The sequence below is a fragment of the Amblyomma mixtum genome, chromosome 7, assembly GCF_055824585.1.
Source record: "Amblyomma mixtum isolate Tamu chromosome 7, ASM5582458v1, whole genome shotgun sequence".
Taxonomy (NCBI): domain Eukaryota; kingdom Metazoa; phylum Arthropoda; class Arachnida; order Ixodida; family Ixodidae; genus Amblyomma; species Amblyomma mixtum.
The window spans coordinates 25,832,192-25,844,786 of record NC_143018.1 but is presented as its reverse complement, the minus strand read 5'-3'; the positions used below and the strand labels follow the sequence as shown (position 1 = coordinate 25,844,786).

The 12,595-nt window shown below is 48.6% G+C and overlaps 1 protein-coding gene across 1 annotated transcript; it reads left to right on the top strand.

Annotated features, from left to right (window-relative positions):
* The first annotated feature begins 4,722 nt into the window (after positions 1 to 4,722).
* On the top strand, positions 4,723 to 10,742 carry LOC149335380 (uncharacterized). The gene is made up of 3 exons (XM_089552077.1): positions 4,723 to 5,211; positions 8,384 to 8,936; positions 10,443 to 10,742. The coding sequence occupies exons 1-3, from the start codon at positions 4,828 to 4,830 to the stop codon at positions 10,700 to 10,702; spliced, it is 1,197 nt and encodes a 398-aa protein (XP_089408203.1). The 5' UTR covers positions 4,723 to 4,827; the 3' UTR covers positions 10,703 to 10,742.
* Positions 10,743 to 12,595: the final 1,853 nt, after the last annotated feature.

The following is a 12,595-nucleotide window of genomic DNA, read 5'->3' as shown; positions in this document are numbered from 1 at the left end:
AGCGACACCGTTCGGCAATGCAGTGAGCGAGGGAAACGCGAAAATACACGCTTGTGGGCTTGTGGCATCCTCTACAGTCTCCCGCAGGTCACATTTCGCATGTTTCGCCTTAGTAAATAGCCCCCAAGCAGCTCAAGCGCGTTTTTAACGCGTAAGCATTGTATGGCTATATTTGCGGAGCTTGTCCGCACGATTACGTCCGAACAAATGGGTTTATTCGAAAAAGAATGGTGCCATCGAATACAGCATCAAAAAATCGCATACGGGAACTCGGGGAGTTGAGATGGTTTAATTAGTTCATTAATTAGAGCCAAAAATGCCCAAAAGTGGGCGGTTTCGTGTCACCACGAGCTTGTCCGCACGATTACGTCCGAATGAATGGGTTTATGCGAAAAAGAATGGTGCCATCGGATAGAACACCAAAAAATCTCTCACAGGAAATCGGAGGGTTGAGGTGGGTTAATTAGTTAATTAATTAGAGCCACAAAAATCCAGAACGTGGGCTGGCCGGCGCAAAAGTGGCGCCAAATTTGAAAACGCCGGAAGTGTGGCACCACGTGACCGAAAGTGTGGGCGGAGACAACGCGTGCTGCGAAGTTTGAAAGCTCATGCTTATGCATTTCTCCAATGCGGGTGCCGCAGTGATCTCTGACATGTTTAATCAACATCAAGCTCAATAATTAAACGAGAAAATGTGCTCTAACGCATGATTCAAAGTGGCTCTAGTCCAGTAGAACAGTCTGCCTGCGCCAAAATACCCCCAAAGGCAACGCGCACTGCTACACTGTACGTGCTCGAGCGGTTTAGCCACAATATCTGGTTTGATTTGGTTTATGGGGTTTAACGTACCAAAGCGACTAAGGCTATGAGACTAAGGCTACGTTAAAGAACCCCAGGTGGTCGAAATTTCCGGAGCCCTCCACTACGGTGTCTCTCATAGCCTTAGTCGCTTTGGGACGTTAAGCCCCATAAACCAAACCAAACCAAGGCTACGAGAGACGCCACAATATCTTATAGTATAGTGTCCTTAAGAAGAATTCGACCCCAAAAATGTGGCGCATGCCTCGTGCTGAGGAAATTCCACAGGGTTTTTCTTGCGCCGTAGCATTCCGACAAATACAAAGCCTTTCTACAGAGGTACCAGATGTTCGAGAAAGGGACAACCAGGTATTGATTTTTTACAAAGTCTAGAATTTTCGTATGTTTTGCGCTCGGCAAACCAAAATCCCTTTTGAGAAAACTGAACAATCATAAAGTAGTTCGTCTCTCATATACAGCCTTCAAATTTCATACGAGACTTAGCAGTTGCAAAACGGCGAGCCTTTCGCACAACTGTTCAAGAAATGAATAGTTATATCGGCATCCATTTAATTTCATAAAATTCGTACGTTTTGCGTAGGTTTTTCAAAAGTAAGCATGAATTCTCTTGAAAAAGCGGGGGGCATGCAGCGTGAAACAAGGAAGATAGCAGGTACAGTATATGTAGCAAACGATCTTTTAAACGAGAACGTTAATTACTCCAGTGCTGTCTAATGTTTGATATGACACACGCGACATATGAAGCGCGCTTCAAAAGACGCAGAAAATGTCAGCGGCCTTAATTGTTATATCCCGAGCTAGGGGTTCAATCTATCCAGTATAAAACGCCAGCCGTTCGCCATCGTGCACTTGTAGTTTGACGCACCTATTGTAGCTCAAAAAGGATGACGACATAATTAGAAAGGCCGCGTAAAAAAAAGACTCTAGAAAAAACAACGCAGCGAACCGAGCTACGAACATGTGGCACGCGGTGTGTGGAGCTGTTTCTCGCGGAAAAACTTTAATCGCTGTGAGAGAGCACATTTAACCTGTTTATTTTTCTTTGGGAGAAACGGAAGTTCATAAGCGAGCCTGTTATATTTTGAGTAGCGCTGACGAGGCATAAGTACGACGCGGCACGTGCCCTATACCGTACCTTCGTGCGCACGATAGGATGAATGGTGCACACAACTGGTCCGAATCGAGGTTGGCATGATCAGATCCAGGCTAGCGCAGCACGCTTAATTCTGTTGGCCACGTGTACGTGCAAACTACCGGTTACCTTGCCCATCTGTTTTTATTTTTTTTCTTTCAGGAACGCATCGACGCGCGCTGCCGGGTAAGGCACGTGTGTGGATACGTGGCTTCACGTAGACTGCACAGCCAGCGGCCATATGACTCCAGATGGAAAAGGATGTCGGGTTTTTATTCTGTAGCGTTTTCGTTTTCAGGTGACGTGACTTGCATGCCAAGTAGTCCTCCGATGACAGGCTAAACCTTATTTCTACCCGAAAACCCGCCTTTTCTGTATTTAACTTGCAACCCAAGGAGAAAAGGCAATATCCGGCACCAATTTCAGAGAGCTTTCTATAGATAACTTCTGTCATTCATATTTTTCAAATCATCACTCGAGACCCGGCCTGAGTTCACGATAACAAGAAATGATAGTACCTAATGGAAGCAAACTTAAAAACGAACGTTATTGACCTTTTTCATAATTTTCATCGCAGCCTTGAGCTAGTTCGCTTTGCTTTTATCTGCTTTATATTTTTTCTTCAGAAAATAGTCCTGGCGATCGAAATTATTTGGGAACTTTCCACTACAGCACCTGTTACTCTCTCTCCTCTTTTCTTTCACTCCGATCGCTGTAATGGCTCAGTGGTTAGCGCGCCCGGCACTCAGCCGGAGGACACGGGTTATACAGTATACCGGCCGCGGCACCATCAAAAAGCGAGGTTATACAGCCGGAGTCATCGCTTCCGCGGACTCGGTTGTCACGACGCGCGTATGTTCTTTCAATCTTTACTCTCACATCTTTCAACTCACCCCTTCATCGAAACGCGGCCGCCGCGGCCGGGTTCGAACCCAGGAACTCCGGCTCAGCAGCCGAGCACTCTAACCACTCGGCCATCGCGGCGGGTTTGAGAGAGGGGCCTGTTCCTTTTTCAGACTGCAGGGTGCTTTAATTCAAGCGCCGACATTAATATGCTAGCGCTAATTTACGGCACAAAAGACACGTGTGCACCACTCCAAAGCTGAAATTTTATTCGATTACGGTTCGAAGGTCGCGCTGCTGCTCAGCAAGTGCAGCGTTCTCGGTTTTGATTTAGCACTGGCGTCAGTAAAACTGTCATTCGCAGAGACTTTCCGGTAAAATGCTCTCGGTACACCATAACACATATATGATTCAGGGCAGGTTCACTCGTGTTTGCTGTAAAAGCGTCGAACTGTTGGTCTCGGTAGATATAAACATCCAACAGTCGTAAACTTTGCCGGAAGTGCACCTATAGGCGAAGGTGCGGATATGGAAAAGAGTGATCATCCAGGTACGATATGCCTCCTTCAGGATATACGCAGAGGCGAAATGTGCCAAGTCTACCAGAGGATAAGCACCGCCACCACCATCATCATCATTAGCCCGACTACGCCAACTGCAGGACAAAGACCTCTCCAGTGTTCCAATTAACCCTGTCCTTTGCCAACTGCGGCCACCGCGTATCCCCTCAAACTTCTTAATCTCAACCGCCCACCTAACTTTCTGCCGCCCTCTGCTACGCTTGCCTTCTCTTGGAATCCACTCCGTTACCCTTAAGGACCAGCGGTTATCTTGCCTTTACATTACATGCCCTGCCCAAGTCCATTTCGTCCTCTTGATTTCGTCTAGGGTGTCATTAACCCGCGTCTGTTCCCTCACTCACTCTGCCCGCTTCCGGTTACACTTATCGCTTCTTTTCTTAGCTCGCTGCATTGTCCTTAACTTAACCTGAACCCTTTTCGTTAGCCTCCACGTTTCTGACCAATATGTGAGTACCGGTAAGATGCAGCTGTTGTATACTTTCCTCTTGAGGGATATTGGTAAACTGCCATTCATGATCTGAAAGAACCTACCATATGCGCTCCACCCCATTCTTATTCTTCTAGTTATTTCCCTCTCATGATCCCAAACAGTGGTCACTACCTGCCCTAAGTAGACGTATTCCCTTACTACTTCCAGCACCTCGCTACCAATTGTCAACTGCTGTTCCTTTGCGAGACTGTTGAACATTACTTCTTTCTTTCTTTCTTTCTTTCTTTCTTTCTTTCTTTCTTTCTTTCTTTCTTTCTTTCTTTCTTTCTTTCTTTCTTTCTTTCTTTCTTTCTTTCTTTCTTTCTTTCTTTCTTTCTTTCTTTCTTTCTTTCTTTCTTTCTTTCTTTCTTTCTTTCTTTCTTTCTTTCTTTCTCTCTTTCTTTCTTTCTTACTTTCTTTCTTTCTTTCTCTCTTTCTTTCTTTCTCTCTTTCTTCCTTTCTTTCTTTCTTTCTTTCTTCCTTTCTTTCTTTCTTTCTTTCTTTTTCAATATTGACACCACGCAAACCATTTGTCATTTTCCCCGGGGGCCCGGGTGTGTTGCCTTTTATGTCGTATTCTGAGATGCGAACGGAAATCGCTGTTTTAGACACTCAATACAAAGTTCGTTCGTCTTTTTTTTATTTTAACATGCCATTAGCGCAACCCGCAAATGATATTCTATTTCCCGTCGTGGTGTGTGTTACCTTTTATAAAGGTTGGATTACGAGAGACTTTGGGCAAAAATCGCGGTTTGGAAAGATTTGAGACCAGCCCGGAGACAAGACCGCGAGTTGGTGCGCTGTATCGTTTGGACGTAATGAAAATACGCAACTGCGGATGATGTGAAGTGAAAATAAGATAGAAAAGATTCGAGTGAGTCACGAGGAGAAGAGGAAGAAGAACAACCGAGTCGAGACGACGTTAGAGGAGCTCCCGGGGCTAACAACGACAACGTTGACCCCAAGCTTGAGCAGCCGCAGCCATGACGTCCAAGCCACATGACTCGGAGACGGCGATGTCAGACATGGCTACGGCGACGGCCGGAAGCACGCACGAAGAGACGAGCCCCTCGAGCGACTGGAACCCAGCTGGCAGCCCGAACACTGTGCAGGCAACGGCGGGCCGCACGCCGCCTCTGCGCTCACGTGCCTCATCCTCCACGCCCAAGGACAGCAAGCCAAGCAAGAAAAAGAAAAAGTCGGCCTCGAAGAGCGCCAAGCAAGGCTCCGTTCCAACGAAGGCTCGGGACTCCAAGAGCAGCGTGCCCAAGGTCAGCGGCTCCAGGAGTGTCGACGCTAAGAAGAAGGACACGCCTCTTGCACCCCTTCCAGATGCTCCTGCCATCGAGCCATGGAAAGTGGAACAGGTAATGATTTTATTTATTTATTTTTTATTTATTCAATACTGCCAGCCTCCATTTGGTGGCCAAGGCAGGAGCGGTACAAGGATACATGGTACATCGCGACAAAACAAGCAAGTAAAATGCGAATAAAGAAGCAAAAGCTAACACACAGGGTTTTATAGAAAGACAGAGCAAGATTAAATGCACTCGGTTACCTAAAAATACAAAAGAAAGCGAACAAAAGAGCATGAATGAATACACTGCGCTTAAAATGACGATATGACAGCAGATAAAAAAGACTTCTGATCTGTCAAACGGACCACGTCACACGGAAGCCTGTTCCATTCCAATATCGTTCTTGGAAAAAAAGAAAACTGATACGCTTTCGTTCGGCACCGTGGCACCATGATTGTCAAATTGTGTTTATTGCGCGTTGGTCGTGAAGTGTTGTATGCCATGTAGGTCTCAAAATGAATGTTTGTTAAGTTATTAACAATCCCATGCAACATTTTTAGACGGTGCAACTTGCGACGAGATTGAAGTGTCTGCAGTTCAGATAGCCTCAATAGATTAGTAACCGAAACGTGCCTTCCATATGCGTTGTAGATAAATCTAAGCGCCTTCCTTTGAACGCCTTCAATGCGCTGCACAGAGGGCAAAACGCATGTCTAGAACACGCTCTGAGCGTGTTTCGGGCGTAACACGCGATAACTAGCGATAAGATTTGGTTAAAAATGGTCTGGATGTAAACATGTGCTCATAAACTCATAGAATTTCATCATCATTTTTTGCTTTCATGGTCGCAGCGGCTTTGAGAGCTCCGGAACACAATGTTTGGTTGTTCTAGGCATGCGTTTTGCCCTCTGTACATCTACTTGGGTGTGCGGATCCCAAACCACATCTGCGTATTCCAGTAATGGCCGATAAGAGATATCAGGCATTTTTTTTCGTAATGGTTCGTTTTATTTGCGTTTCTTTTGCTTAAGCAGACACATTATTGCTTGAGAGGCGGGTCATTGGTGCCGAATTCATTTTGTGGGGTTCGGAATATTATACGCAGGGTTATTCTTTATTCCTCGTTTCCCTTGACTATTTCGTTCCAGAAACGTGCCCTGCATGCTCCGCTGGGCAGACAGACAATAATGTAATAGTGGGAGGAGTGAAACGCTTCATAACGCAGCAGGTCAGCCCCGCTGGATGACCAAGAGCCTATGCGACTTGGCGTCACAGTCAACCCTTTGAAGGCGCAGCTCCCAGCTGCGCAGCGGGGTCTCCCACTGCTGTTTGATAGTGGTAAGGGCGTGATATGGCAGGCCCACATGACTGGGATAGAGAAGCGCGCCAGAATCTGCAGCTGTCAGTGTATACGATGGAGTAGATATGGGAGAGAACTGAGGAAATTTGGAAGGCATGTGTTTGGAGCTGGAACCTGGAGATTTTGTGCATGCAGGATAGGGATCTGTCGGCCGGTGGGTAAATCCGTCGGTAAATTCGGTAATTTTTGGTTATCTCGTGATAGGGGGTCAACCGGTTTCTCGCCTACATCGCTCCGTGATGGGGATGGGGGTTGGGCCCCACCCGAATAGTAACGCCTCGTGCATGTGAGTCGGCCCCCTCGTTCCCTGGAAGGCAGAAGTGTGCGAGGCTCTAGGTGAGCTGAATGGTGTGGGGAAGTTTAGATGAAAGCTGGCGGAGGGTGATGGGAGAGATCCGGCCTTCAGGGAAATTATCGATTGCGGTTTTCGACTCGCTGATAACGATTTACGGATTGGTTTGAAGGAGGCGATGGCGTGCGAGATGGCAGCCTCCTCGGCGATATCCTTAGAGGCGGTCATAACGGAGGCGGAAAAGGTAGGGCGGCCGGTATATGGTGCGCAACCGCGAGCGCAAAGGCGTCTCGGTGGCGATACTCGGCGGCATCTGCATAGGTCATCTTCTGGTTATTTCCGCATAGCGTTTGTGCAAAGTCTCCACCCTTCTCTGTCGTCGACCGGTGTGGAAGAGAGGGTGCATGGTACGGGTAAGGGGCCCAATGTCGAGGTAGTGCTGGTTGGGGGGGGGGGGGGGGGGGGTGTAGGGATGTTTGGGGGAAGAGAGTGACTCGTAGCGGACGCCTACAAGACTGAGGATGTGGTGGCCCGTTGTCGTGTGCAAGAGGCTCCTTATACTGCCCCACTATAAGCAGGCTTCTATGAGTTTTGCCGCCATGTTGTAGACGCCTAGTGCCTGAAACGGGAGTGGAAGTGCCGGGGGCCAGGTGTAGGGTGGCTTTGAAGGTTTTGCAGGTGAGGGTTTCTGTCTTGTCGAGTTCTCCTGTCGAGGAGGTGAGGTACGGGAGGGAGTAGACGAGGCGACTAAGGATGAAGGCTTGCACGAGGTGCACGGTTTCTTGCTTTCGAAGCCCTCGATTCCTGCTGGCGATCAGGCAGATGAGACGAATGACCTGGTCTACGTCTTGGGATACTTTATGGATGAAGGTGGCATTTTGTTGGGTCTGTTGCATGTGCACGCCAAGTACTCGTACAGCGGGGACATGCGAGATTAGTCTTTAATTCGGAGGGTGATGTTCGGTTGAAGGGGGCCGGTACACAGGAATATTGCTACCATCCACATTTGCTTAGCACGCACCGAACTGAGAAATGCACGACCAGGTTCGCTTTTAACCTTTACTTAATTGCAGCCACCGGCGACTTGCCCCGATCCTGCAAATTTGAACGCGATGGTATAGTGCCACAGACGCAGAGCCACCGAAAAGAGTTCTTGGATTCTTCTGAAATGAGTTCGGGGCAGGGAAAGTACTACGGGTGTACACGGGCAGTTTTAACCCACGGTAATGAAGATTTTCGTTCTTATGATTTTTAAGGAGGTGAACTGCGTAAACCACCGTGTAGTACGATTTAACTACATGTTAGAAAACTCCAGCTAGGTGGTTTACGTTAATCCGGAACCATCCATCACAGCATGCCTCACAGCCTTTTCCCGCACAAAAACGAGTGAGCAAATGAATTAATCAATGAACTGATCAATTAGTGAATAAATCAATCCCTTAGTGTGTCGGTAAATTTTTGGTCAGCTCAGTCACGATCGCCACCAAATACTGTGGACGATATTAAACTAAAAAAAAAAACATTGTAATGCAGGTCCTCAGAGATCGCTGGCAAACTAATCTCTGTTTGCCGTTGTTAAATGTGCACAGGCTCAGGCAGCGCACAAACTGTCGCCAGGCGGCACGAGCGAGTCCCTCGTGACGATCTCCAAGACCACTGGGAGTACCGACGAGCCGCTGTCGCCTATTTTCAAGAAGCGCGGCCTGCTCTCGAGCTCGTCCAAACGTCCCAATGCCCCCGAGCAGACGGCGAACTCGGCCAGCAAAAGCAAGCAAAGCACCGCGCCGCCATCACCGAAGCAAACGTCGAGCTCTTCCAACGTCCCACGGGATAAGCAGGGCGCGAGGCAGTCGGGTCTGTCTTCAGCTGAATTCAGCCGGTCGACGACGAAGTCGCGCAAGACCACGTCCAAGACTCCCGCCGCAACGTCCTCCGAGGTGTCGCGCAGAAAGTCAAACACCAGGACACCGAAGCAGGCGCCTCGCAAGGGTTCGGACGTGGACTCCTCTCCTCTCCTGGACGTCCTGGTGGGGAACATTCGAGACATAGCCGGCAACTTCAGCAAAGATGGAGGAGGCGCAGAGTCTTCGATCGAGGACACCGCAGTTACGAGGCTTCCTTTAAGCTCCTGCACCAGAATTGGTAAGGGCTGCCAATGTGCACTCCGGTGTGGGGCTTTTTTGCGGTATTAGAACCATATGTTGCGGCATGCTACTCTACTACGAGCGTATACCTGACGAAGCATCTAACATATAAAAAGCACGCAGTCGATGGTACACTCTTTGTCAAAAGTTTAAGGCCGAGGGGGTTGACTTCTGGGCCACGCCATGTGGCCCGTTATGCCTTCCCAGCATTTCCAATCTCTAAGTTAATGGGACCTCTGACACTCCATCCTCCGAAGGTTAGGGCTTCCAGGAATGAAAGCAAGAGACCCACGGCAAGGCTTAGAAGCAACCCCTCCTGGACTCTAAGCCTTTGATAAACGTTGTACCTGAGGGTTTAACACTGCATTTTAGGAGAAGAGAAACAGTGGGCGACGGCAAAAAGTCAGGTGGGAGATGAAATTACGAAATTTGCTGGGATAGGCGCAGTACATGGTTAAATGTAGATCTCTGCAGCAGACTAAATGATGGGGGATTACTATCGCAGACTGTGGAGCAGCGGATAAGGTGTAGTCAGTGTTCCGAGCTGTAAAACACCTGCTTTGTCCCCCTCTTTACCTTTCTAATGCTTTGTGGGTGCCAAAGGACCGACATATACGTTTACGCTCGTGAAGAATTTGCCGAACCCTCTAGAAAGCCTTGAATCGGACCACAAGTTTTCATTTATTTCCATTTCTTTTTATGTCATGCGCAAGCCCCGTTTGGAGAGTTCGCTCTCCGGACAGCTAATTCTATGCACGTAAATGACGCAATTAAAATATTGTCGCACGTGTCATGTGTCCGTCCGCTTACGGGCGAACAAAGATGTGGGCTGACGTGGGAAAACTGAAATTAGACTTATTACGTACGCCTTCATTAAAGGGGTTCTGAAAGGGGCTTGCCTGTAGCTAGGGTGTTAAAGGACGTAGGTTCACGAATATATTCCAGCAATAGTTTTTTTAATACGCTTTGTATAGCTGATTTATCTATAGTCAAGATTTGAACTTCATTGTCTTCGCGCCTTTCCCTTTCTATTTCTCGTAAGCTTTCTCACGCTGAAAGGTCGGTACTCCTGGAATTCCCCGGGGGAAGGGGGGGGGGGGGGGGGGCTTCTTGATCTGCCTGAGCGACGCTGCTTACTGGCCGCGGCCATGGTAGCTACGTGCCGTCTGAATGGGTCTAACCAATAGCCATCTCTTAACCGTCACATGCCGTAGCGTGAAACAGAGGCAGAGGGGGGAGCGAGCATGAAAAAGTCGCCGGAAAGGGCTCGCAAACTTTCGCGCGTGATTGTGGGTTCTTTGCTGCGTGCAGAAGTGTATTATATGGGTCAGGTATGCATGACAACACAATCCAGTAAGTGAGCGAATTGATGTAATCTCCTCAGGAGGTATTTCAGAGCCCCTTTAAAGCGTTTAGATTCGACACCCATCAAAAAGGAGACGACTGTCGCTGACCTTTACTTTGTATTAAAAGCAGGGAGGGATGAATCATTTGCATTTTTCAGCGCCGCCACCTCAGCCTTCAGCGCCTCCAGCGCCTCCAGCGGCGACGCGAGATGTCCCCGCCTGCGTTCCACCGCCCACAAGGACTGCAGCTCTTGACAAAGGCTGCAATCTTTTCGAGTTCACTGCCACCGCTGGTACCAGTTCACTGATCCTCGTCGTGCTTCTGTACCTGCTCAGGGGATTTCGTTCGCACGTTCTGGACTGTAGCGACTACCACAACTGCAGCGCTGCGAACGCCACCTATCCGCCGCACACTTGACGGGCTTGGATTCGCACCGAGAATACTGCGAAGCACCGCGCTTATATTTATCTCTGGATTTCCGCTTGAGCGATAGGCAAAGCTTTATTTTTTATTTGATATATAGGCAATCTGTAGCTACATTGTTCGGTTCTACGCTGCATATAGTCAGTTCGCGTAGACTAACCCAGCCTCAGTGCAGTCATTTATGGTTTCACGTTCGGCGATTTAGGATATCTCTGCAAGCATCCGCTTAGAAACAACGAACACAGAGTACATAGAACCGTGTTGTGCTTACTTTTAAACAAAAGCCTATAGATTATATATAGAAGATTTATAGCCTCCTGGCCCCAAAGTTCTGAACAATTTTTTCCCTTGTTTTTCTTTCAACGCCCCATGTACTGTTCGTTGAAGTTGACTGCGCCTGAGCTACTAGCTTGATAGGTAAAATGTTAATATTCTCGTAGTATAGGGATACATGTATTTGTATAATCGTGCCCAACGCTTAGTCGTGCCTTTAATGAAGTTCACTTAACTCATAATCCATCTTCTTGACTACATCGATGGGCACATGGCTCGCAACGTAGCAGTTCGGACTCCAGCTGCTGCGACCAGCTGCCATATTCAAGCTTGAAATTGCCGTTTGGTTTGTGGCCTATAAATATGCGCTCAGACAACCGCTGGTCATAAAGGTTTACATAAAAAGCTGTGAAGTATCAACTGATTTGCTGTGCTTGTTTGGCGAAGACGTGCTTCCACACGTTGGCCTAAGCCAAGAGGCTCAGGTGGTCAAGAGGTGGACGCTGGCGTTGAAGTTCCGCCTGTGGTCACATGATATAGGTGTGAACAAATGACGGCGGACATGGGGGGTCGACGAGTGTGAGTGAAGTGTCCCCAATAAGAGTGTAGTCCTCTCAACGACTTCTGCTGCTCGGAAGTCAAGGAGACTCTGTAGATATCCTGCCCGTACGGCAGTTCGCAGACGATGCTGCACAAGGGGTGGCCGGAAGTGGCGATGTGACGCCACCATCCGTAGCTCGCCCGTTAAGCCCCATCACGAGAGGCCATTGTTCAGTTACACTGGCCGTGTTGGGGACAAAATCAGGAAGAGCTGGTTTGAGCTATGGCATGCGCTCAGGTTTGAGAGAGTGAGACATGAGCCGCGTTTACATTAATCGCATCGCATTCATGTAAACGGTGATAATGCGCTAGGAAAACTCGTTGCATCAATGCACCAGACGGGGGTAGATCGAGAATGGCAAATCGACTTCAGCGGTCAGCGGAAATATGTTTGGAGGTGTCCCCCTCCTCCCTTTACCCCCCCCCCCCCCCCCCCCAGCTGGATAACAAAGCAGACTTCGCTCAAGATGGGGGTGACTGGACCCTTTTGCCATGTGCTATGGGCGAAGGGTCACTGTCCTGCCAGAGTTGATGCGGTACGTCTGAACAGTAGCGCATCGGCTCCGCGAGTTACACTAGGAAATGCGATGCGCTACTGTCACATTCATGTAAACGCGTCTATAGACGATTTACAGCGCGTACCATGGGGCTGCCATCTTTGATCACGTGATCACGCCGCCATTGCACGCCTCCTGACTGCTCGGCGCCTGCCTCATCGCTACGGCTGTTGCGTCTGGTGGTTCGGTTCCGGCCGCCAATGTTGCGGCTGATACGGTTGTAAACGAGTGGGAAGACGACACTAGGGTTTGGCCAAAGCTGCAAAGGACATATGAACTCTAATTTGGTCACTTCAGGCGCGAAAACGTGATCGGACTTCATGTCGCGGAGAGCCGCTCAGCTTTCCTCCTCTTCGAACCAACGAATGAATCTCTTGAATGCTTGTCTTTGCTTCTGCTGAAGGCTTTGCCGAATGTTTTGCGTAGATTTTATCTAACCGGCAAGGTTTAGTGCTCC

Excerpts from the sequence above, each read along its gene's own strand:
- LOC149335380 (XM_089552077.1), top strand. The coding sequence starts at position 4,828 with ATGACGTCCAAGCCACATGACTCGGAGACGGCGATGTCAGACATGGCT. Across the intron at positions 5,212-8,383 it reads AGCCATGGAAAGTGGAACAG|GCTCAGGCAGCGCACAAACT; the intron begins GTAATGATTTTA and ends AAATGTGCACAG. Across the intron at positions 8,937-10,442 it reads AAGCTCCTGCACCAGAATTG|CGCCGCCACCTCAGCCTTCA; the intron begins GTAAGGGCTGCC and ends TGCATTTTTCAG.